We start from the raw sequence: 25,778 nt of genomic DNA, 5'->3' as shown, positions 1-25,778 counted from the left end.
ATACACCTTACCTTATTTGAAAACGTGTCTTCCACAAATGACTGATGATGTATTTGAATCTATGAGAAATTCAATTTAAACTGAATTATGTCTTAACTTTTAAAACCTATGTGAACGAGGTTTTGGGTGCTTTCTGGGGGTAATGACAACTGAATGTAGTGATGATGTTCTTGTTTGTATGTTTGCTGATGTTCTGCTGCTTGCGAGACTGTAATGAAAACAAGCTTTTAAGAATACAACTTTATTCAGTGCTGGTTGGAATGAAACTGTTATACAATACATAATATTCAACATATAAACATACATAACATCATATATAAGCGTCTTGTCTTTAATTAACCAATCATCAGTTACCCCACTGTAACATAATAAAAACACCCCAAAACATGTTCACTTTAATCAAGAAGGGGGAAAACTAGCTCACGTAATCTATTATTAGAATAATGGTGCCTGGATGTTATGGAGTGCTTAGATAAAACATATGAGCAATGTCTCTTTTCAAAACAATTAACCAGACTTTAAAACACACAATAAATTGTAATAAAATCAATAGGGCAAACTATTTAATGACATTGCCTTGTGAAATAATTAAAATAAAAGGAACTTGCTATATACATGTTCTTTAAACTAGAATCACAAAGGGTTATCTAATGTCCCAAAGTTAATCATGTCTGAACACCCCCCTTTTCCCTTAATTTTCATTTATCACTAAATTTACACATAATAGAATATAATCATTTGATGTATGCAATTTGCCATAACATATGGACTTGAAATAATAATAGTTTTCTCTTTGTTATACCTGGAAATGCCTGATATGTGCACAATTCAACATCTTTGTTTTTGTTGCGAAGAATGCGAATTCAAATAATGGGAGATAATTCAATATGCTACAACCAAAGACCAAAAAGGTAAACATACACTATAACGTGCCATGATTCAATTAACTGAGTATAGTTATGAAACTAATACAGACAAAGAAAATAGAGTCTCGATATGTGTCGCACAGACATTACAAAAGAAAGCGTAATATATCAATTAAACAAATTAACGTATTTACATTGGTCATAACTTTAATGCGTAATACTTCTAATGAATGAGTAAAACTCTTTTCTGGAACGCGTCTATTAATTTCTCAAAATTAATAACATCTATAAAAACAATGAACGTATTTACAAAAATCAAACTAGACTGACTCGACACTTTTGAAAGTGTTTATTCACTTTGCACACCATGGACGCTTGGGAAAGTTAATTCTTTGACGATCAAAGCTAACACATAAAAATATTAACTTGGACAATGACTCTTTAAAATATATACAAAACATTTCAACTTCAAACTTAAGACCTTTTTGATTTAGAGTACAAAAATATATAGTCTGACAATGACTCGACATTTAAGTATTAAAATGTAAAAACATGTAAACTGACTAAGAATGATGAGGCTTCATCTGAGACCTAAACCAGAAAAGACATTTGAACACTTCAACGAATGGACACCAAGACTTTGTAACTTGACCAAACATTTGAATTAAACAAAGGATTAATTCAACTATAAAAATGCTCAATTAATGATTTTGAATCTAAGTAACTTTGTATTTGAATAAACTAAAATATCCTATGAAAAATACTAAAAAATATTGAACACTCACCTGTAATGAAAACAAGCTTTTAAGAATACAACTTTATTCAGTGCTGGTTGGAATGAAACTGACCAACACTGACGCTTATTAACAAAGTTTCCTGCTTAGTTTTCAGGTGAGGTTCGACAAGGTTTACTTTGAAAGCTAACAAAAGGTTTAATTAAAAAATATCCTTTAGCTGGCCCCATGTCATATAGGGGGACGCTAACAAAAATATCACCTTAACTTTTCTTGACATAAAACGGATTATTGAGATTCGTAAATAAGTAAATGACCCAAGATTACATAATATCACTTTGTCCAGATAAAACTTATTTATATCTATTGTCCTGTGTCTTTAGATAAATTGCTAAAGATTATAAAAGTTAATTTCCGTGGCTAATAGTATTAAGTAATGAGATAATATAATTTACTTTAAATTATACTGATTCATAAATATTGTATAACAGATTTTCATACTAAAAAGTTCATATATAAAACATAATAATTTGAAACAAATATACAAATTTCTTTAAATTATTAAAGTTAGAATGCAGCTGTTGAGGCATGAAGTTGCACTTAAATTTTCACTGTCACATATTTCCCACCCGGTCGAAAATTTCTTCGACCCCGAAGAAAAATAAAATTGTAGATAAATCCAAAATTAAAAATAATTATTTTCCCCTTTTTGTAAGAAAGACATTTTACACAAGCTATTTTGAGAGTTTACCATAAGTCATGAAAAATACAAAAAGGCATTGTTCTGTTGCATACAGGATTAAATAAATTATATTTCCTATTTCAATATCATAAAATGGTTGTGATGCGTGAGCAAAATATGGCAAAAGAATGGTGTGTTTAATATTTTTCGTATTTTTCTCGCAGTGTATGGGTTGATTGAAATGTATTTAGGTAGTGGGATTTCGTGTTTTGTATTGGTCCCACGAATACAAAAATCATGCCAGTCTGCATGTAACCTTGTAATGAAAAATCCAGAAATTCTCATGTTGGTAATAGTATCTGGTACCTTTATGTCCCAATCTGTAGGACAAAGTGATAACTTGACTATTGGTATGGTGATGCGTGATAATCCATTTGTGATTTCGAGAACGACTTTTGTATGATTGTTGTTTGTAGACCTTTTGTAAAAATAGACTGTAAAAATTGTTAATGTGGTTGTAGTTATTATGGATAATATAACAAAAGGCCATGGATTGCACTGAGTGTTAAAAATGTTTTCAATGGTACTTGGAGTTGTAGTTTTTGAAATTTGTTTGTAAATAAATGTTGGAATTATTGACGCAATAGAGGTACTTTGTGCCTGTGGAATCTTTTGTAAAAGAAGTACTGTGGCTGTGAGGATGCGAACTTTGTTGACAAGTGTGAAGCATACGATTGCTAAAATGGATGACAGACCCAATGCTGCAATAGCAAGAATTGTACTGAGATCAAGCCATGAATTGTCTACTGTAATTTTACCATCAAGAAGGGGTTCAGACAGTGACGTAAATACTGTACGTTCTTTTTGTGTTGCCTTTGCAATTCTTTTTAAACTGAGGTGTAAAATCTTATCCTGTGCCAAAATGTTTGAAAATGTGTGGTTAAAAATATGTATTTTCGGAATGTCTATATTTATGGGTTTAGTAAAAACAGTATCTCCTAAAATAGAATTGTATGTTTCGTGTGAAAAGAAATGTTGAATAAGTGCAAGATTCACTGGATGTAATACAGTAATAGTGTCTGTATTATTTTGACAATGTTCTATTTTTTTCGGAACAAAAATTGAGTCAGTAGATAATGAACATCTGCATGGAATGTGAATAAAGCAAAAATGACAGCCTTTCACAATGCTGTGTTTGTTTTGACACTCAAATGCGAGTGTGTTTGTTTTATAAACTAAAAGTGTGTTATCAAAAATTTGTTCGATTGAAGGTTGTATTGTGTTTAACAGAAATCTAAAATCACATTGTTTGTGAATATCTGATTTTGAGTTGAAATATAATGACGATATACAATTAGTTTTGACAGCTGATACTAGAGGTAAACTATGAGAACAATATAATGTGTTTGTTCCAGAACAAGATCTCAACTTATCAAAAGACAGTGATGCATAATATTGATTATTATGTGTAACGACAAAATATTCTGGTAAATCTAATATCTGGGTTGCATGGGTACTTGTAACATTTACAGGAACTGGATATGAAGTTATCTTGTATAAATACAGTGGAAAAGCAAAAGTAGATATAGGAAACTTTAAGGTTAAATACAAAGTTGAATGTTTTCTGGCAAACAACATGCTACATTCTGAGTAATAATATGCAGGATCTGAGTTTAGAAGATAAAAACCTTTAAACTTGTCACTAAGAATAAGTTTAATGTGCTTAATAGCATTATTAAGTATATAGGGTGAAATAAGAAAGGGGGATAATTTGCCTTTCACCATTTCATGAATTCCAATGTTCAATTCCTCTAAATATTTTGTAATTACAGAACTATCATTCATTTGATCAATAAACAGGTTGGATAACTTAAGACTAACGTCTTCAAAGTGAGCAACAAATTTTGCAGTTTCAAAAGTTACATTTTGGATGCTGTCATAATTTTTCTGAATACCACGCATCATGTTACTGAAACGACTGTCAGTATTTGTCATGAATGATGATAACTCTTCATCATGGTGTGACATTGCTTTTGCGAACTTATTGTTTCTTTCAGCCAATATATTGATATGTCTTGCTAGCTTTTGGACATCTTTTACTGTAGCTGTTCCAAATAAAGAACGAGAAATAGATCCTATAAAATCAAAAAGCCCTCTTTTGCTTCTACTCTGGGAACGGGTATCTAAGTTGAAATCTGCTTTCTTAACTAATCTATGAATAACATCTATAGTGTTATTAATATTTGCTGTGACTCCTGTTCGGACAGCTGATAGCTGTGAAATTACTTGATTGAGAATATGACAATTTTGATGCACTATATCACATCTTGGGAACTGGACTGACGATATCTTGTGTGGAAGAGGTATCTCAAAAGTGTGAAGCCAATTTTCACTACCGAAAACAATGTTTGCTTCCTTAGCAAAAGTTACTCCATAGTTGATGCGGTGCATCTGTACTTCTCCATCTGCATTTACGGCATATATGCCAACCAAGAGAATCCATGAAAAAACTGTGGCATAACTCAAAGCACCTAAAGAAAACAAAGAAAGAATGTAAAGAGATGTGTAGTGTGAGTCGGTTAAGGGAGAGCTCTTCCCTCGTAGCACTATTTACATGAGAAACCTCATAATTTTGACAAACACCACACAGAAACAAAAGATTGAAGAATATCTAGAGTAGATGAGTCTAAATTATGCCAAGTCCATGTGTAGATAATTAGGGTGCATTAGAGAAATACAATTTTACTATGGAGTATTATCATTTTATATGAATTTATCATATGCATGTATTTTGAAAATACAATCGAATTGAAAGAACTGAACAATTTTGGCTATAATGAACTCAATGGATGAGTTGACTGACCTAGAAGTCTGACTTTAACATGACTATCTAAACTGTTGGGTCCTGTAGACCAGCGTCCCTAATGGACCTTTTTCTTCTTTTACCTCCTTGAGTTTTGGTCGCCAGGAACTGACGAACTAATTGAATGGGAAGATTCTGTTCTGGTTCCCATGTTTTTTCCTTGAAACCAACCCACTTGACTAAGAACTGAGGTTCACCCTTGTACTTTCTACGTTGTAGAAGTTTTTCAATGTCATAAAATTGTTTTGAATTGTCTTCAACTGGTTCATCACTATCTTGTATATTGGTTTGACTATTTTGACTTGGATCTGGATTGGGCTCTGGTTCTTGAAAATTTGGTTGATCTGTTCTTCGGGGGTCTGGGCGGGGTTCATCTGGGGGAGGAGCGTTTTGATCTGGGCGATGATCTGGGGGAATGTATTTCTTCAATCTGTTTGAATTTATCATGCTTTTTAACAGCTTATTGTCTTCACAACGACGCAACTTGAATGTGTGGTGAGGTCCTTTTGCAACTATGTAGAAAGGACCATCGTTTTTCCTATGAAGCTTAGAAGATAGGCCAACTGGAACTTTTGGATTGTGAATAAGGACAAGGTCCTGTATTTCAAACTGTGGCAATGCAGTATTCTTGTCATAATGTGACTTTTGCCTCTCCTGTGAGTATTGAAGATTGTCAGTTGCACATCTTTTGGCTATCTTCAGACAATCAAGAATATTTTCAATGTGGAACTTCAGGTTTTTGTTTAAGTCAGTTTTTGGAAGAAGAGTAGTGTCTACTGGTAAGTTCATTTCTTTGCCAAAGAGTAAGTGATAAGGAGAAAATTCTGAGGATGCTGAAGGAGACATTCGAAAAGCCATGAGTATTCCAGGAAGAAGTTCAGCCCAATTTGACTGATTTTCATCTACGATAGTTTTCAAGCATTGAATAACTGTTTTGTTGGTGCGTTCAGCGACAGAATTTGTCTGTGGATGGTAAGAACTTGTGAAATAGTGTTTCACATTGTAAATTTGTGTAACCGCTGCCACAAGCTTACTCATGAACCCTTGACCACGATCTGAGACCAAACTAGAACAACTTCCATAACGAGAGAATATTTCTTTGTGAAGAACTTCTGCAATGTCTGCAGCAGTTTCTGACCTAACTGGAAAGGCCTCTGTCCATTTACTAAAAGCACAAACCACAATAAGGATATATTTATGACCCAATTTTGTCTCTTTGAAGGGACCAATTAGATCAATGTGCCATCGTGAAAAAGTGTCCAGAATAGGCATGGGAGTTAAAGGAACTCTTTTAGCATGAGCATGTGGCTTTGCTCTCTGACAGGAATCACAACCACGAATGAAATCTGCGACTGCTTGATACATTCCAGGAAAGAAGTACTTTTGTTTGATAGCAAGATAAGTTCTGTCAAAGCCAAAGTGTCCCAACTCATGATAAGATTTAAGAAGGTCATTTCGAAACTGACGAGGACAAGCAAGTTGTCTAACAAAGATATCTTTTTTTCTACCTCTTGTTCTTGGTTGATAGAAATGGAACAAGATACCATCTAGCAAGGCATATTGACTAGCTTCTAAGAAAACTTTTGTTGCCAACTTTTTATCTTCTGGAAGGACACCTGTTTCAAGATAAGCATAAATGTGTTTGAAATCGTGACATTCCTTTTGGGATTCACCAACATTCTCTGGTATAACTTCAGTAATTTGTTCTGGGTGTTTTTCATTAGTGCTTGGAACTGGTTGTTCTGTGCCATTGCCAGTGGTGATTTCCATGATAGTTGGGGTTGGTGAATTACAAGAATTGTACAGAAAAGTTACTTGTAAATGTTCATTTGTTTCTTGTTCAACTGAAACTAGGTTTACATCTACAGAGGGGATAGCGTCTTCAGGCTCTAAAGAGGACTGAGAAACAGAGTATTCTCTTCTAGACAGACCATCAGCATTTCCATTTTTATTGCCTTCCCGATAACAGATATCAAAACTATAACCTTGCAATAGAACTGACCATCTTGCTAAACGACCTGTTGACTGCTTGATAGAACTTAACCACTTGAGTGAATGGTGATCAGTATAGACTTTGAAATGACTGTTTGCCAAGTAAACATGATAGGTCTTGATTCCTTCAAGAACAGCAAGACATTCCAATTCACTAATTGGCCAGGCCTTTTCACCTTCAGACAAAGAACGACCTCCATATGCAATCACTCTTTCTCGACCTTCAGAGTCCAATTGACCTAATATGTAAGCAATAGCTGAGCCGCTGGCATCAGTAGTGAGAATAAATGGTCTTGACATATTAGGATAAGCCAATATAGGTGATGAGCAGAGAGATTGTTTGAGTTGGTCAAATGCCTTTTGGCACTTTTCTGACCATTCAAATGGAACATCTTTTCTGAGGAGTCTATTTAGTGGAGTTGCAATGTGACTATACCCTTTTATGAACTTCCTGTAATAGTTTGTTAGGCCAAGAAAGGACCGAACATTCTTTTCAGTTTTCGGGACAGGAAATGACTCCACAGCTTCTACTTTGGAAATATCTGCCTGAACTCCTTTTTTTGAAATCTTATGACCAAGATAGATCACCTCGGGACGAGCAAAAAGACATTTGCTGGGCTTGAGAGTAAGACCTGCAGAAATGAGCCTATCAAAAACCAACTGGAGATGTTTCAAATGTTCCTCAAAGGACTTGCTAAATATCAAAATGTCGTCTACATAAACAAGGGCAATTTTGTAGTTTAGGTTTCTTAGAACCTGAGTCAACAAGTGTTGAAAAGAGGATGGGGCTGAAGCCAAACCAAATGGTAAACGTTTCCACTGATATACTCCACTAGGGGTGACAAAGGCTGCTTTATGTGCTGTTTCAGGGTCAAGGCCACATTGCCAATATCCTGACAAGAGGTCCAGCGTACTAAAAATGTTGGCGTCTGCTTGGCCAATTGCATCAAATACATCTTCTAGCCGTGGTAACGGAAAAAATTTTGGGCGACTGATCTTATTTACGGCTCTATAGTCTACGCAGAACCTTAATTCCCCTGATTTCTTTTTACACATGACCACTGGGCTTTGCCATTCACTATCTGACTCTTCTATAATACCATACTCTAACATTTGATCAATCTGTCTATTCATATCTGCCAAAACCTGTGGTGACTGTCTATAAAAGCGCTTTTTGATTGGCAAGGCATTACCTGTATCTATGACATGGTTATACAGGTGGGTATGACCTAATTCACTTAAATCCTTGGCAAAAACTTGACGATTTCTATTGAGAAAGCATTTCAAAAGTTGCTTTTGTTCCGAACTAAGGTCAGCATTATTTAAGTCAAAGTCTAAATACTCTTCTTCACATTTCTCATTTTGTGTTGGTATTTTGGGTGGGGACTGGTTACAAGAAGTGGACATTGGTAGTACCATTTCAGGTTGCACTGCAGACACAGAAGCAACTACATAATTGGCAGGAAGATAAATTGCATCTTTAGTAGGGTTCATGACTCTAAGAATAGACTTGTTTGTTTCATATAGGGAAACACAACATTTTGCTCCTGCAAGTGACTTTTCTGGAAGAGAAGGCAAGGGTTCTAAAAGAGCAACCTGATTTCGCACATTTGAGATAGTAACAGGTATGTCAGCCTGGTGAAAAGGTGGAATTGTTGTTCCACTAACAGTTCTAGCCAGCCCTGAATTCAACTCTAGAGTATTGATTGTGTTGTTTTCTTTGTCAGGAAAGAAAACAGATCCAACTGAATTCAAAATATCTACCTTGTTGGGATGAAGAAAGTCATTGCCTAGTAATATATTCTGCTGTACATTTTCAAAAACATAAAAATCATTCCAATAAGAATTATTGCCAATGACTAAAGGAAGAGATATCACACCTAAAATAGGAAGGACATTACCACCAACTCCCATAGCATCTTTTAAGTTTGAATTTTGTAACTTATCTTTGCCTATTCCCAAGAAGTTAAGTAAGTTTTTAGAACAACAGCTTATAGCTGCCCCAGTGTCAACTAAGCAACTTATACTTTTGCCGTAAACTTCAATTTGAATTTTATTTACGTTTAAAGTTACTAATTGAAAAACTCCTGGAGTTTTCTTCTTCTTCACTCTTAAACTTGTTGACTTTTTAGGAATAGGGGAGTTGTTTGTATGTCTCTTGGCATGTCCCTTCTTTTCCCCTGAGAAATGCCTACCCAATTTCTGGATAGGCGCGTATCCCTAACCTCTGTAATTTTGTGTGTAGTTGTTGTGAGATTGTTGGTTTTGATTGTTCATATGACCTTGATTAAAGTTTGATCCTCTTTGTTGAAAGTTTTGTTGTGGTCTTCTATACCTGTTATTTTGATTTTGTTGTTTTTTTCTTTCGTTTTGCTCACACACCTCTTTGTAGTGACCTATATTATCACAACTAAAACATCTAACATTGTATGCAGGACATTGCCTTCTTGTACGACATGACTTACCGCAACCTCTGCATGGCACTTGTGAGAACTGTCTTTCTTCTCTGTTATCCCTGTTTGGAGTTAAAGCCATAACTTCTTGCCTAACAACTGTCTTCATTGAATCTATAAAAGAAGAAAGTAAAGAATTAATGTCATTAGAGCTGGAAGCAGTTGCAGGATTCTCTGTTGTTGCTGGTACCTGTGGTACATTGTTACTTTTTGTCGACGGTATGCTGTGGTTATGGCATTCTGTCACATTTATAGCTATGTCTATGGCTTGCCTTAATTCATTATATGTTTTTGGGTCACTTTGAGTCACTGATGCCTTTAAATGTGGAAGAAGTCCATTTAAGGCAAGTTCAACAATTGTGCTCTCTCCTAATTCGGTATTCATAGCAAGTCTTTGAACTCTTGTTAAGTAATCATTACCATTTTCTCCAGGTAACTGTTGTAGTTTGTATATTAATTTATTTGATTTGTTGTTTGAAAATCTAAGCAAGAATGCTGCTTTAAGTGTTGCCATATCATTTCTGACTTCTGGAGCAAGTGATTGAAGCCAAATCTTAGCTTGTCCATCAAAATTGAATGCTAGCGAAGCAAGTGCTCTATCGTCTTGTAAATTGTGGTATATTTTGAAAGATTCAAATAAATACCACCATTCTACAGGTATGTTGTTAAATTCATCATAGAATTTCGGAAGGGAAACACCTCCAGATGCCATTATATCTAAATCAGTATTTGTTTCTATATTGTTTATAAGATTTTCTGGTTCTATGTTATCGTTAACAGCTACTATTGGTTGATTATTTAGAATTTCATCCTGTTGAACATGTACTATTACATCAATATTATCTGGTGAATCTAGATTAATTAAATTTTGTTCATCGGATTCATTGCCTGAATTGCTTATCAAACCTATATGATTTGGCTCGTCTTCTGTTGGTGCTGTATCTTCACTAGTGGCTGCAAATGACCTTGTATTTGGGTAGAAGTTCAAAGGCGTTGATCCTTTCTTCTTTGAGTCTGCACTCCCTGGCATCAGTAGAGACGGGAAATTTCAGGGCTCCACCAAGCTGTGAACGAGGTTTTGGGTGCTTTCTGGGGGTAATGACAACTGAATGTAGTGATGATGTTCTTGTTTGTATGTTTGCTGATGTTCTGCTGCTTGCGAGACTGTAATGAAAACAAGCTTTTAAGAATACAACTTTATTCAGTGCTGGTTGGAATGAAACTGTTATACAATACATAATATTCAACATATAAACATACATAACATCATATATAAGCGTCTTGTCTTTAATTAACCAATCATCAGTTACCCCACTGTAACATAATAAAAACACCCCAAAACATGTTCACTTTAATCAAGAAGGGGGAAAACTAGCTCACGTAATCTATTATTAGAATAATGGTGCCTGGATGTTATGGAGTGCTTAGATAAAACATATGAGCAATGTCTCTTTTCAAAACAATTAACCAGACTTTAAAACACACAATAAATTGTAATAAAATCAATAGGGCAAACTATTTAATGACATTGCCTTGTGAAATAATTAAAATAAAAGGAACTTGCTATATACATGTTCTTTAAACTAGAATCACAAAGGGTTATCTAATGTCCCAAAGTTAATCATGTCTGAACACCCCCCTTTTCCCTTAATTTTCATTTATCACTAAATTTACACATAATAGAATATAATCATTTGATGTATGCAATTTGCCATAACATATGGACTTGAAATAATAATAGTTTTCTCTTTGTTATACCTGGAAATGCCTGATATGTGCACAATTCAACATCTTTGTTTTTGTTGCGAAGAATGCGAATTCAAATAATGGGAGATAATTCAATATGCTACAACCAAAGACCAAAAAGGTAAACATACACTATAACGTGCCATGATTCAATTAACTGAGTATAGTTATGAAACTAATACAGACAAAGAAAATAGAGTCTCGATATGTGTCGCACAGACATTACAAAAGAAAGCGTAATATATCAATTAAACAAATTAACGTATTTACATTGGTCATAACTTTAATGCGTAATACTTCTAATGAATGAGTAAAACTCTTTTCTGGAACGCGTCTATTAATTTCTCAAAATTAATAACATCTATAAAAACAATGAACGTATTTACAAAAATCAAACTAGACTGACTCGACACTTTTGAAAGTGTTTATTCACTTTGCACACCATGGACGCTTGGGAAAGTTAATTCTTTGACGATCAAAGCTAACACATAAAAATATTAACTTGGACAATGACTCTTTAAAATATATACAAAACATTTCAACTTCAAACTTAAGACCTTTTTGATTTAGAGTACAAAAATATATAGTCTGACAATGACTCGACATTTAAGTATTAAAATGTAAAAACATGTAAACTGACTAAGAATGATGAGGCTTCATCTGAGACCTAAACCAGAAAAGACATTTGAACACTTCAACGAATGGACACCAAGACTTTGTAACTTGACCAAACATTTGAATTAAACAAAGGATTAATTCAACTATAAAAATGCTCAATTAATGATTTTGAATCTAAGTAACTTTGTATTTGAATAAACTAAAATATCCTATGAAAAATACTAAAAAATATTGAACACTCACCTGTAATGAAAACAAGCTTTTAAGAATACAACTTTATTCAGTGCTGGTTGGAATGAAACTGACCAACACTGACGCTTATTAACAAAGTTTCCTGCTTAGTTTTCAGGTGAGGTTCGACAAGGTTTACTTTGAAAGCTAACAAAAGGTTTAATTAAAAAATATCCTTTAGCTGGCCCCATGTCATATAGGGGGACGCTAACAAAAATATCACCTTAACTTTTCTTGACATAAAACGGATTATTGAGATTCGTAAATAAGTAAATGACCCAAGATTACATAATATCACTTTGTCCAGATAAAACTTATTTATATCTATTGTCCTGTGTCTTTAGATAAATTGCTAAAGATTATAAAAGTTAATTTCCGTGGCTAATAGTATTAAGTAATGAGATAATATAATTTACTTTAAATTATACTGATTCATAAATATTGTATAACAGATTTTCATACTAAAAAGTTCATATATAAAACATAATAATTTGAAACAAATATACAAATTTCTTTAAATTATTAAAGTTAGAATGCAGCTGTTGAGGCATGAAGTTGCACTTAAATTTTCACTGTCACACCTAGACAAAACCTTGTATCATGTCGGATTATAAACGTGATTTAGATGTGCGTAGATTTCATTTATTCGTAAGTATCTGTTTTATAATAGTTTAATGATTACCGTAATGTATGATCACACTAAAAGGTATTTACTGTATTGTGGTAGGAAACTAATTTTTTTTTTTTTTAAATTAGTTGAAAAATTCAACCTTTTAAAAATGAACGTAAAATGCTTTTTAACTTTGTTGTTATTGAAAATTCGTGACTTGCAATGCAATTAAGTAGTTTCAATCTTATTTAATAGTTGGCAAATATATTTATTAAGTTCTATATCCTATAGTTTTTACATGTATATAGGAAACTGAAGGTAAAACAGTGAACAGTTTTGAGTGATGATGTATAAAGACATTTCACAACCACAAAAAAAAATCAAATAAATTTCTAGAACACTGGATGACGAATTGTGCAGAGGAAAAAATACATTTTTTTTATGTTCTCTGACTTTCATTGCCTTTGCTTGGCACACATGTTTATTATAATCTTATCCGCTAATTAGACGAGTTTCACTTGTACTTTCACATGTTAAATTCAGTAATAGAATTAATTATAGTTTATTTTATCTGAAATATGCATCAAATATGTTAATATGAACATGCTTCAACATTTAATGATCACAGCTCTAAATGTTTCCAGCATCTCAAAATTCAAGACGTAAAGTATTCCACTTACATCTGTACTGACCGCATTTAAATAAACATGCATTTCTTAATTCACATCGGTTATGTTGTATATACATGATATTATTATGTATGTTATTTTAAGTGGTACCATTAAGACCTTGAAATGTCAAATTCTAACCCCGATTTCAACTCTCAATTCATGTAACCAAGGTCACCAAACTATAGAGCAAAACATTTAACATTCTTCTGTCTTTCAATTCTACGAAAAATAAATGAGGTATAAGCGTTATCAAACACGTTAACGAGAATTAGATAGAACCATACATATTACCTACATGAAGAGCTGTCATGTTGCTGAGCGATTTTGATCTTGGTGATATGGATGTTTTATTCTTTTAAGATAGAATTAATATTTGAAAAAAAAAGTGTTTTTGTTATTTTCTAAAAGAAAAACCGGAGTATTGTTGAACTTTTATTTTAGGAGTTAAGACGTTAACGATCAGAGTTCATGAAGGAAAGACAGATATTCCACTTCTGTGTTTTTGTATTTACAACTACTGAATACCTAGTAAGTAAAATACATACTTTCCTCATATAGATCACTGATCTTCAAATAGAAATGCAATGTTTTTTTACAGTTGTAAGACACACAGCATTATCACGATTAAGCGTAAACGAGACAAACATGTAAAGTTATAGCTTAACATTTCAAAATAACAACGAGGATGAGATTGACCTTAACCGTAAAGCGGAAAATGCTCCTCCCCCTTTTCTATAATGTTAGCGACAAACGAAAAAAAAAAATATCACTAACAGGCATGTGGGGTTCCCGATTCCAACCGTCCATTATGTATCAATAGTTTAACAAGCATGCCGGGTACCCAATTCCCACTGTCCATTATGTATCAATAGTTTAACAGGCATGTCGGGTACCCAATTCCCACCGTCTATTCTGTATCAATAGTTTAACAGGCATGTCGGGTACCCAATTCTTACCGTCCATTATGTATCAATAGTTTAACAGGCATGTCAGATACCCTCTTAATACCGTCCATTATGTATCAGTAGTTTAAAAGGCATGTCGGGTACCCAATTCCCGCCGTCCATTATGTATCAATAGTTTAAAAGGCATATCGGGTATCCAATTCCCGCCGTCCATTATGTATCAATAGTTTAACAGGCATGTCGGGTACCCAATTCCTCCGTCCATTATGTATCAATAGTTTAACAGGCATGTCGGGTACCCAATTCTTACCGTCCATTATGTATCAATAGTTTAACAGGCATTTCGGGTACCCAATTCCTACCGTCCATTATGTATCAATAGTTTAAAAGGCATATCGGGTATCCAATTCCCGCCGTCCATTATGTATCAATAGTTTAAAAGGCATGTCGGGTACCCAATTCCCGCCGTCCATTATGTATCAATAGTTTAACAGGCATGTCGGGTACCCAATTCTTACCGTCCATTATGTATCAATAGTTTAACAGGCATGTCGGGTACCCAATTCCTACCGTCCATAATGTATCAATAGTTTAAAAGGCATGTCGGGTACTCAATTCCCCCGTCCATTATGTATCAATAGTTTAAAAGGCATGTCGGGTACCCAATTCCCGCCGTCCATTATGTATCAATAGTTACAGTTTTTGACTAATCCTTATGTTTTTGTGAATGTTTAAATAGATATAAGAAGATGTGGTATGAGTGCCAATGGGACAACTCTCCATCCAAGTCACATTGTAAAAGTAAACTATAAATGCATGAATACTCACAGTACAGTTTAATGTATAATCATTATTTGTTCTTTTTCGGTAATGACTGTTATACATGTATTATCAGTTGAAATTAACAAGCTGTTAAATACAGTGTATGTTTTGAAATACCAGATGAAACGTAGAAATAGTTACATTTGTAAATGTAAACAGGACTTTGTTCTTTTTTTTTTTTTAAAAAGTACTATTGAAAAAAATTAACATCGACAGATCTGAATATTTTAATTTGACTGCATCATGGCTTCCTTTACATGTACTAAATAAAAGAAAAAGATAGGACCACATTTCTGCTGTATTTCTTTCAATCGCAGGGTAAAAATCCGAAAGTTGTTGTTTTGATACAATATCGCAAATGTTAGATAAAAATCTAATGTAATTGCGTTAATGACAAATCATAATGCATTTTTAATTGTTGTTACCTGTTCGAAAATACTTTGATCACTTCATAGCATGCACATGAAGCTATCATACTGTAATTGAGGACTTTTTGAAAATGACCCTGGCGTGAAATAAATTCAGGAGAAATTGGCCTTACAATGTACAACTGTGTTATTGAATGTGGAGAGTTATTTAATATTACGAACTGTATGCCTTAGGTAAACACCTGTGAAAACCGACAAAAATGTTTTAATCAGAACAGTTTTATCACTTGCATTTTTTTTTTTTGCTTGAAAGGCAAACTTTTGAAACAGTATAATGATTGCATCTATGTGTATAAAAATCTCTATTTATATTTACGATAGAATGATATCTGCAGAACCATCTGGTGTCTTTAGCATGGTGTGAATTAATAGTTAGCATGGTTAATGTATATTGTTTACTGTTTAATTCAAAACTGGATGCGGTTCACTGTGGTTCATAAACAAACTTATTCTTTATTTTCCTTTATATTTTGCCGTTAGTAAACGTGAATTTTTCAGTTACTAATATTGACTGCGTGAATCAAGCCTTTTTACGCAGTTTAAGAGGAATCTTTATTTCTCTTTTCGAACAAATCCGACTTGTTAATCTTGTCTGTTGTATGAGGTCAATAGTTCAAGTGTCGCAGATTCTCGGGTCAAGTGTCGCAGATTCTCGGGTCACGTATCGCAGATTCCCACATAGCGATACAGTTTATTAGGATAACACACATAGTTGGAAGTGTTAATGCGCTTTATGTCCATACAATTTTTACGATCATATTACAACGACACAGACATGCGTTGCAGTTACTATTTGGTTCGCTTTTTGTTTCTCTTAGTCTTCCATAGGTAGATCACAAGGTAAAAGTACGCTTGCAGATATTGCACTTAGTGCGGACACATTTTTTCTGACTGGCAGCTGACCAGTCTTTGAACGTACTCTTAAAAACTACGTGCTTTCCTGAAAAATGCAAACACTTGTTTAATCTTTAGTCATGCTTGGGATTGAATCAAACACATCCCGTTTTTTTCACAACGAGTACACGTACTTAGGCTTGAATGCAGTTAAATCAGTATGGATACTATAGTATGACTAACATATTCTTAGACAACTACATTTTAAAGTTTTGTAACTATTTTCACATAAGTAAATAAGTGTATATACAAATTACCGTCTTTTGCAAAAACAAACAATTTTTCACACAAAGACATGCAAGACAAAATATTACATATTCTATCTAACTAGATGCAATTTTAAGATGATGCAACACATACGGGAACCATAACAAATATATGTTATACATGTAATTATGAAAATAAGAAGATCTGGTATGATTGCCAATGAGACAACTTTACTCTTCACTAGAGACCAAATGACGTAGAAGTTAACAGGTATAGGTCACCGTATGGCCTTCAACAAACGTGAAAAACTTTTCAAGCAGGTATCAACACAACAATTTGTTTTACCGGGATTTTTTTTGTACAAGCATTATTCAAGATATTATTTATTCATCCACTCTAAAAATGGTTTAAGTTTGAAATACATTCTCCAACACACCGTTTGTTTGATTTTCGTGTTCTAGCGCAAAACATGTTTTTTTTTTTTTCGTTTAATACACACGTGTTCATGGTCTAAACATATTATGCTGCAGAAGACTTAGTGTTTAGGTCTTTAATCGTGGTTAGATGTTACTGTCTCTTTGTACTATTCCTATCCATGTAATATATATACTTGTGGTATTCAAAGTAAAACGAATGCCTATAGAAACAGTTAAGTAAAGATTGCATTTGCTTTGTGTATACTCAAATTTGAAGAATTAACTGGATGTGCATGTCCATTGGCATCAGACACATCTATAGAGTTAACATACATATGAAATCTACCTTGTTCAAGATTATATACGTTTCTGATTTGAACAGAATACGTAAACTGGTAAGATCTAAACACATTAGAAATGTGCTCAAATTATAAAAACCATTTCTACAGTGTAAGTAAACATTTATATCTCACGCATTATCTTCAAACTAAATATTTGTTTTTGAGATTTTCTATATTGACAGTTGAATCATGTGATGCTGACCAGTTCCAGTGTACCAATGGGCAGTGTATTCCAGCCAGAGCCAGATGCGACGATAACTTTGAATGTTCGGATTATTCTGATGAACTTAACTGTAAATATATATTTTATGAATTCAATCGCCCGCCACAAAAGTCGTTCTAAATCAACAACATCTTCGAGTCTACAGATAAAATGTTTAGAATAGTTTTATAAATAGTAAATCAGATATCAGCAATATTTCCCATATGTACCACGTGTCGCCTGTGTTGTGAAGGTTACAAGAGCGCAATTATTCGTAATTCATTTTCCATAGGGTACCAGTGGTGTTCCGTATTTTATTTCTCAAAGACTACACACACCAGGAAAAAACGAGTAGCAGTTCCTGTTACTAGAAATGCCAGTGTTGCATAACAACCAAAAAAATATATATGGTCATGCGGCAAAAATTGACTTAAAATACAGTTGAAAAAAATCGTCTATTTTTTTTTCGCTTAATGAACAAGGCATATTTTTAATGGCTCCGACGTGCAGAAATGGGAGATATTTTCTATTCTTTGTAAAATGTGAATTTGATTTTCTGGATTTTTTAAACCTAATTGGATAAGCTTTCGATTAAAAGTAATTCCAATCCTGTATCATCCAATCGGAAGCCGTACAGGATTCTATTCTGAGTACCATCTTGGGGTAAAATGTAAACACATAATTGCGCTCTTCTAACCTGAATCTTTAGTGTTCATTCTTCAGCTTCCATTCAAAGTCGATGATGATTAAATGTTCATGTCACATACACGAATTGCGCTTATTATAATTATATGCTTAAAAATTTCTATCTTCTCAAATGTGTCTTCACTGGTAAGTCAAGAGTTTCATGAATAGAACAATCATTTTACTAAAACTGCTTTTTTTCTAGAAAAAAGTAGCTAATATTCATGTGCTACTATTTAATCCGATAACTATTGTAGGTAAAGAGGCATGCTATCTATACGTTAAGGAATCCTTACAACAACTCCATGAGGAATTCGTTGCAAGGCAAAATTTTATCTCGTATCCAACATATCCGCGTATTCAATGGCAGACCAAAATGTCTGCCCTTAATCTTAATTAGGAAACATTGCAGAAACTACATTTTATATAAACTGTAAATTTGTTTCATCTTTATATGCATGAAATATTTTCCACAAAAACAAACAACCAATCATGTGTTAGCACTTACAAAAGCTTACCAACGATACCAGGCTATTAATGTAGGTCGCCAGACATGTTTAGTGTGACCCATCAAAACATTTGTCAGGCCAAATCAATTACGAAATTAAAGGGCATTGAACAAAAAATTTTCAAAACAATGTTTGCCAACCCTAGCTTAAGCTATTTATGCCTTGTGACTTTCGTTAGTTTTCCAGTTTGAATTGTTTTACGCTAGTCATTTTGGGGCCCTTTATAGCTTGCTGTTCGGTGTGAGCCAATGCTCCGTGTTGAAGGCCATACTCTGACCTATAATGGTTTACTTTTACAAATTGTGACTTGGATGGAGAGTTGTCTCATTGGCACTCATACCACATCTTCTTATATCTATTAATTAAGTTGTGAAGTCATTTGGGTTTCGAGAGAACTTGATCAAGACTATTCAAAAGACACTTGTTGTTCGCACTGCAGTCCGAATTAAACGTTTATGTTATGTTTTCAATCATTCAATATGTGCAATATTTTGCATCCATCTAAAAACTACAATGTTAACAAATACATGTTAGAGTACATATTATTTCATACTAATTACAGGCGAATTTGTTCAACCTTGTCCCGAAGGACTCTATCGATGTGAAGCAGGAAAATGTGTTGATAATAAAGCTAAATGTCCTTCATCAGTGTCTGCTGTGCTGTCACGATCATCTGTTTTGGATGCTCTACTAGCTTCAACGGTCACAACATATATACCTAGTCAAATATTGAATCATCAGTCAACACAAATGCTTACATCTACCGACGTATATGAAAAACTATATTCGTCATCTTTTATATTTGAATCAATCAATTATCCATCAAGTTTGAAGCAAACAACTCAATTGACTGATTCATTTTCAACCTATATCACTACAACAATAACTAGCCATACTGCAAGTAGAATGTATTCTTATTTGGAGCTTTATGCAACACAATCCACAGCATTTACGTTACCTCCAGAATCAGATGTACGGCCCAGTAAACGTCTGACGTCATTAATATCTTTGTCAACTTTGCAACCAACAACCACTTTTAGCCAGTTATCAGATATCATATCATCAAATATAGACAAACAAACAACTATACAAACTCATATCAAGTCGAACTTTATAGCTTCTTCGATGGATATCTCTGCTAGCAAAACTGTGCATTTTGAAGCCTCTGAACTTGATATAACAACAAATAGTCACTTTCTCCTGTTTGTTAATTCCTCAACAATGTTCTCGTCTAAACCTTTGCAGTCAGTAACCTCAACGCCTGTAATGTATACATCAACAATGGTACCACCAAAATCATTTCTCCATGCTTCAGAAGATATTTCGTTGATCCCGGCAGCGGAACCAAGTTTACATACTTCATTGTATACGACATTAGCGGCAAACAAATTTTCATCAAGGGACGTAAAATCCATTTTAGTTTCCTTGACAACATTTGAACAGTACAGAACATCGACATTAAAAGATCTGTTTGAGAGTACACCAAGCAGTACAGAACATCCAACAATATCAGTTCATGCTTCAGAAGATATTTCGTGGATCCCGGCAGCGGAACCAAGTTTACATACTTTATTGTATACGACATTAGCGGCAAACAAATTTTCATCAAGGGACGTAAAATTCATTTTAGTTTCCTTGACAACATCTGAGCAGTACAGAACATCGACATTAAAAGATCTGTTTGAGAGTACATCAAGCAGTACAGAACATCCAACAATAAAAACAACCCCTTCATTTGAAATTACCATTCCGGAAGATAAAAAACATAATGGTAAGTGCATATACTTTTTAAACAAAAAGACGATACTTATCCCTTATGAGATTTTAGCTGTCTTCAGAACACAGGAAAAATAGGCAACATCAGCCCACGCAAAAATAGGCGTTGGTCTCAGGTGCTTGCCTCTTGCCTTTTTGAACTATCGTTTGCCTTGTACTTGCTCTTTTTATTAATTTTTTACGATAACTTAAGTGTGCTGAAAAAAAAATGAATACAAAAATACTGTTTACTTTTCCATAAATTGAGGAGTCATTTAGCACAATATCTGAGGATGGAAGCTGAATAATGTCTTTGATGACAGTTGCTTGGAAAAGCAACAAATACATATATAAAGACACAACTCTATTTTGATATAAATTAGGTGATTGGGTATGATTACAAATGAGACCAAAGTGTGTATGACGAATTTTAGAAATGTGATATCAAAACATTTGAGGAAAAATTGTTCGAAAACTATTGTTAAAAAGGTATCCTGAACAACTATTGATATAAAAATGAGAAGATGTGGTATGATTGCGAAAGAGACAACTAGCTATCCACCAGAGACCAAATGGCGTGGATGTAAGAAACTTTAGGTCACCGTACGACCATTAACAGTGTGCGAATATCGTACCTTATAGTAAAATATAATGGACCCCGGCATGACAAAATGTGAAACATCTAATACGAGACACCAAGGATATAATTATGAACAACAGTGATGATACCGACTTGGACCATTAACCCCCTTACCACAGAAAGTGGTACAACAGAACAACAGAAGAACACACTGTGAAATAAGCAGCAAATGTAGCTATCCTTCTACTTCAAGTGATCGATATTAAAAAGAACACGTGCTTAGTTATGTCATTTACATGTTCCTTATTCTGACCACGAATCCTAAAAACAAGGAAATTTGAAAAGAAAATTAAACATAATTGAAATGCGTATATAAATATTAAAATTTAGGACAAAAAAAAAACCGCATAAAGTCAAACAACAGTCAACACAACACTACACAGAAAAATAAAGATCTAGCAAAACAAATCTCACCAACAGTCAACACAACACTACACAGAAAAATGAAGATCTAGCAATACAAACCTCACCAACAATCAACACAACACTACACAGAAAACTAAAGATCTAGCAGAACAAACCTCACCAACAGTCAACACAACACTACACAGAAAAATAAAGATCTAGCAAAACAAACTTCACCAATAGTCAACACAACACTACACAGAAAAATAAAGATCTAGCAAAACAAATTTCACCAATAGTCAACACAACACTAAACAGAAAAAAAAAGATCTAGTTAAACAAACCTCACCAACAGTCAACACAACACTACACAGAAAAAAAAAAGATCTAGTTAAACAAACCTCATCAACAGTCAACACAACACTACACAGAAAAATAAAGATCTAGCAAAACAAACCTCCCCAACGGTCAACACAACACTACACAGAAAAATAAAGATCTAGCAAAACAAACCTCACCAACAGTCAACAAAACACTACAAAGAAAACTAAAGATCTAGCATAACGAACCTCATCAATAGTCAACACAACACTACACAGAAAACTAAAGATCTAGCAAAACAAACCTCACCAACAGTCAACCCAACACTACACAGAAAACTAAAGATCTAACAAAACAAACCTCACTAACAGTCAACACAACACTACACAGAAAAATAAAGATCTAGCAAAACAAACCTCACCAACTGTCAACACAACACTACACAGAAAAATAAAGATGTAGCAAAACTAGCCTCACCAACAGTCAACACAAGACTACACAGAAAAATAAAGATCTAGTAAAACAAACCTCACCAACAGTCAACACAACACTACACAGAAAAATAAAGATCTAGCAAAACAAACCTCACCAACAGTCAACACAACACTACACAGAAAAATAAAAATATAGCAAAACAAACCAAAACCATTGAATGCACTAAACCACCCGTTATTATTAAGTAATGATTTGATTTTGGAGCATAAAGACAAATGTTCTAATATTGACTTATAGGCACAATAAATTTTGTCCTTTGTTTACTTGTTGGTGATTAACACTACTTTCCTTTACCATGGGGATATCTAGGCGAGCAGTTTTAATTGTCCTACTCTTAGAAACTAGCGACATTCGGCAGGAAATCTTGCGATCTTTGTCGATTAAGATTTGAAAGAAACTTATCCGCTAGGTTCCAATAATATTGATATACAACATTACATCGAACAATCAAGATATGGGTTAGCTTTCATTAAACATAACGGTTACTGACGTTATACTTTTAAAGATATATCTCCAGCACTGGGTCGATACCTCTGCTGGTGGATTTTCGGTTACGAGGGTATCATCAGCTCAGTATGCTTTATAAAAAACCTTTTAAAACTGTCCGTTAATAAATTTTGAAATTATAAGAAACTAATTTCTGTGTCATTTGGTCTCTTGTGGAGAGTTGTCTCATTGGCAATCATACCACATCTTCTTTTTTATATATAAGGTTTCAACTCCCACAGGCAAAGTTGACCTTAGTTTGATTTGGCTATTTTTTTAGGTCCTTTTTGGTCATACAGCTCTTCAACTGTTCCGCTTCTTATACATCCTTTGCTTTCAAATAATCGGCTTTGAGCGTTCCTGATGAAGGTAAATCCTGGAAAGAGCTTCGGACGCAAGAAATTAATAATGTGTTGTTTGCATTTTATGAAAAGAAAATTTTATAAAACTCTTCCTTTCTGTCGGGTTTATAATTGCTTAATAAGTTTTTTTAGTCTAAATGATTAAATTCTGACTCAAACATTCAGTGTAATGTATCAAACTGGTAAAGTAAGTTTACCTAATTGATTTTAAAACTTGATTTTCATAGAAATTATTTACATTTAAGTCTACATTTTATTTCCAACAGTTTTGTTTGCATTTCAGATACAGCCTTTCCTTATTGGGTTATTGCCATCATAGTTGTCATTATTTTGATTGCCATGACGACTTTGTATATACTATATAGGCATTACGTCAGGTAAGATGCAACATTCAGATTTTATTGGTATAATCACATAATAAGTATTACATGTTAATGCGAAAGTTTTGTGACAAAATTAACAAGGTATTTTTGTACCCATACACTTGGGATCACATGTCCTTTGTTGGTTGTCATGACGTTTGTTAAACAAGTAATGGTTTTAACAATAGAAGACACTACACGTATTTATCAAAAAAAGTACGAGCCAAATGTTGGTGTATTATGCATCCTTTAAAAATTAGTTGCAGGTCATTCTCGATGACATTTAATGTACACACCCTATAGTAAGACCACGGAGTCCTTAAATAAGCGATAACGGCTACATCTTGATTAAGGATCTGTCTGTGGTTAAAGATTTTTAGTTATCAACAACTTTGTCAAAACAAATTTTAACCCTATAACGGTTCAAACGATACAAACTACACTTACCAAATTTTCTTTTTACTTTTCCGTTACGTACTAACAAATGTACTACATGTGGTTAGAACATTGACTGATTTTTAAAAAAATCAATTATTAACTGAATATTGCCAGTTAACAGAGTATATGTTTTCATACTTTATCGTATTTTACTGATAGATGTAGTAATGGGTTTTGCTTATTTTCTAAGACCGTACGGCAACCTATGCTTGTCGTATCATTTTTTCGTATCCCACTCCGTGCAGTGTGATACGAGAGTATCTCGTCATGCGGGAAATAGATAAGAGATCACAACAATAAGATAAAACTGTTAATTTTTGGCTTGAATCATACACAGTTCCCTTATGGTTGTAGCATATTATTATTTTTTTCGAATGATTTACTTGCTTTGTTATCGTGTAATACTTACAAATCATAAATACAATAAAAATGGTTTCAGTTAAATAGACCAGACCACCCCAGCAAAATCAAATGTGCATTGAATATAAATATTTAAATAATATAACATATAAATAGAATAATAATGATTAATGTTTAATTTCGATCAATGTACCAACATGATGCATGCTCTGAAAAAAAAAAAGAAAATGATATAGATTCAACAAGATGCAAACATACTCTAAATATAAACATTTGGTATGAATTACTGAAGGCTTGATATATTGAGTTGGTGTAGGTTATTTTAAACCCATGATAGAATTAATCGTAATACAATTATTGAATAGTTTTGAAAGAGATTTTATCATCACTTTTTTCGATCCATGTGTCGGCGGTTTTTTGTGAAGAAAGCATAATTGTATACTGGTAATATATTCTTCATTTGGATATATGATCAAATAAGTAAAATTAATTTTCCTTAGGTATATCAAATATGCAAATGTTTTAAATCTAATGCGATAAATAAATCATTAAACATATCAGTCCATGAACACATATTCAATGTAAAATTTATTTATTTACTTTTTAGGAAAAGAACAAGGAAAAAAGAATTTGGCAGTATAACCAGTATGGATATGGTTCACCCCGACATTGTACCAAAGAAAACAAAACCTAAATATAATGGAGGAATCATTGAAACTTCGTCTTTCAACACATTACAACATTACCATTGATCTCTATCAGCTAGTATTATAAATTATCACGTGCCAAATCATTAAATTTTGTTGACATTAAAATAAAATTCGTTACCAAATACATGTAAAATGAGCTGAACAATATTGATGTTTACACATTAAATTGTTTTACTCTTATATCAGTGGTTTCAGTTAAATATTAATAACACTTCTTTTTTTCCTTTTTCCATTTCCAGTCTGATTTTACTTCTGTAACAATAATATCATGAAAAAGTCGTACATTACACAGCTTCACAACAGTTTTACATTAACTGAGGTACTTAGGCTAATTTGAATTGTGATGTGTCGTTTTTTCGTCTGACCGAAATGAATCAGGTAGAGTTGAGTACCTAAATAATTAAGTTTAAGTTTTACTGGGTGTGAATTTGCATTGCGGGTGATCCATGCATAGCAGTAGTCGATTACTATGTCGACGCACCATGTCTCACTCATTTCTAGAATTCATGCAATTCCCTCAGTTTCTGTTTTTAACCGTATTTGTCTCTTCCTAATAGATTTACCACGATAAACTTCTGTTGCCGTAATTTATACCTCATTTTAGGGTTGATGTCAGTGTTTTCTTCCTTC

General features: G+C 33.5%; 2 protein-coding genes across 10 annotated transcripts in view; one reads left to right on the top strand and one right to left on the bottom strand.

Moving 5' to 3' along the window:
* LOC127713086 (CD320 antigen-like) overlaps positions 1-25,328 on the top strand; it is a 38,636-nt gene extending 13,308 nt beyond the window's left edge. For 3 of the 7 annotated variants that reach the window (XM_052219688.1, XM_052219687.1, XM_052219686.1), the window contains exons 2-6: positions 13,908-13,994; positions 17,662-17,772; positions 19,437-20,645; positions 23,562-23,655; positions 25,046-25,328. In XM_052219688.1, coding sequence (XP_052075648.1) covers positions 19,625-20,645; positions 23,562-23,655; positions 25,046-25,190 — 1,260 coding nt within the window. In that variant the 5' untranslated portion in view covers positions 13,908-13,994; positions 17,662-17,772; positions 19,437-19,624 and the 3' untranslated portion in view covers positions 25,191-25,328. Of the gene's footprint in view, positions 1-12,764; positions 12,834-13,907; positions 13,995-17,661; positions 17,773-19,436; positions 20,646-23,561; positions 23,656-25,045 lie in introns of those variants that run through there. The other 4 variants (XM_052219689.1, XM_052219685.1, XM_052219690.1 and 1 more) reach the window with 4 other exon arrangements.
* Positions 109-12,763, bottom strand: LOC127713085 (uncharacterized). 3 transcript variants are annotated; one of them, XR_007987455.1, is made up of 4 exons: positions 11,349-12,763; positions 9,603-10,754; positions 803-4,813; positions 109-208 (listed from the first exon to the last, which is right to left on the bottom strand). XR_007987455.1 is itself a non-coding variant. In XM_052219681.1 (3 exons), exons 2-3 carry the CDS (start codon positions 10,618-10,620, stop codon positions 2,418-2,420), a joined length of 3,414 nt encoding a protein of 1,137 aa, XP_052075641.1. In that variant the 5' UTR covers positions 10,621-10,754; positions 11,349-12,763; the 3' UTR covers positions 215-2,417. The 3 variants fall into 3 exon arrangements, 2 of the variants coding, with proteins under 2 accessions (XP_052075641.1, XP_052075644.1); XM_052219681.1 differs by lacking the exon at positions 109-208 and having other exon boundaries at positions 215-4,813; XM_052219684.1 differs by lacking the exon at positions 109-208 and having other exon boundaries at positions 4,673-10,754.
* Positions 25,329-25,778: the final 450 nt, after the last annotated feature.

Source organism: Mytilus californianus, unplaced genomic scaffold (genome assembly GCF_021869535.1).
Source record: "Mytilus californianus isolate M0D057914Y unplaced genomic scaffold, xbMytCali1.0.p SCAF_8, whole genome shotgun sequence".
NCBI classification, from domain to species: Eukaryota; Metazoa; Mollusca; class Bivalvia; order Mytilida; family Mytilidae; genus Mytilus; species Mytilus californianus.
Note: the sequence above shows the minus strand (reverse complement) of the source record. Positions and strands in the feature narration are given on the sequence as shown.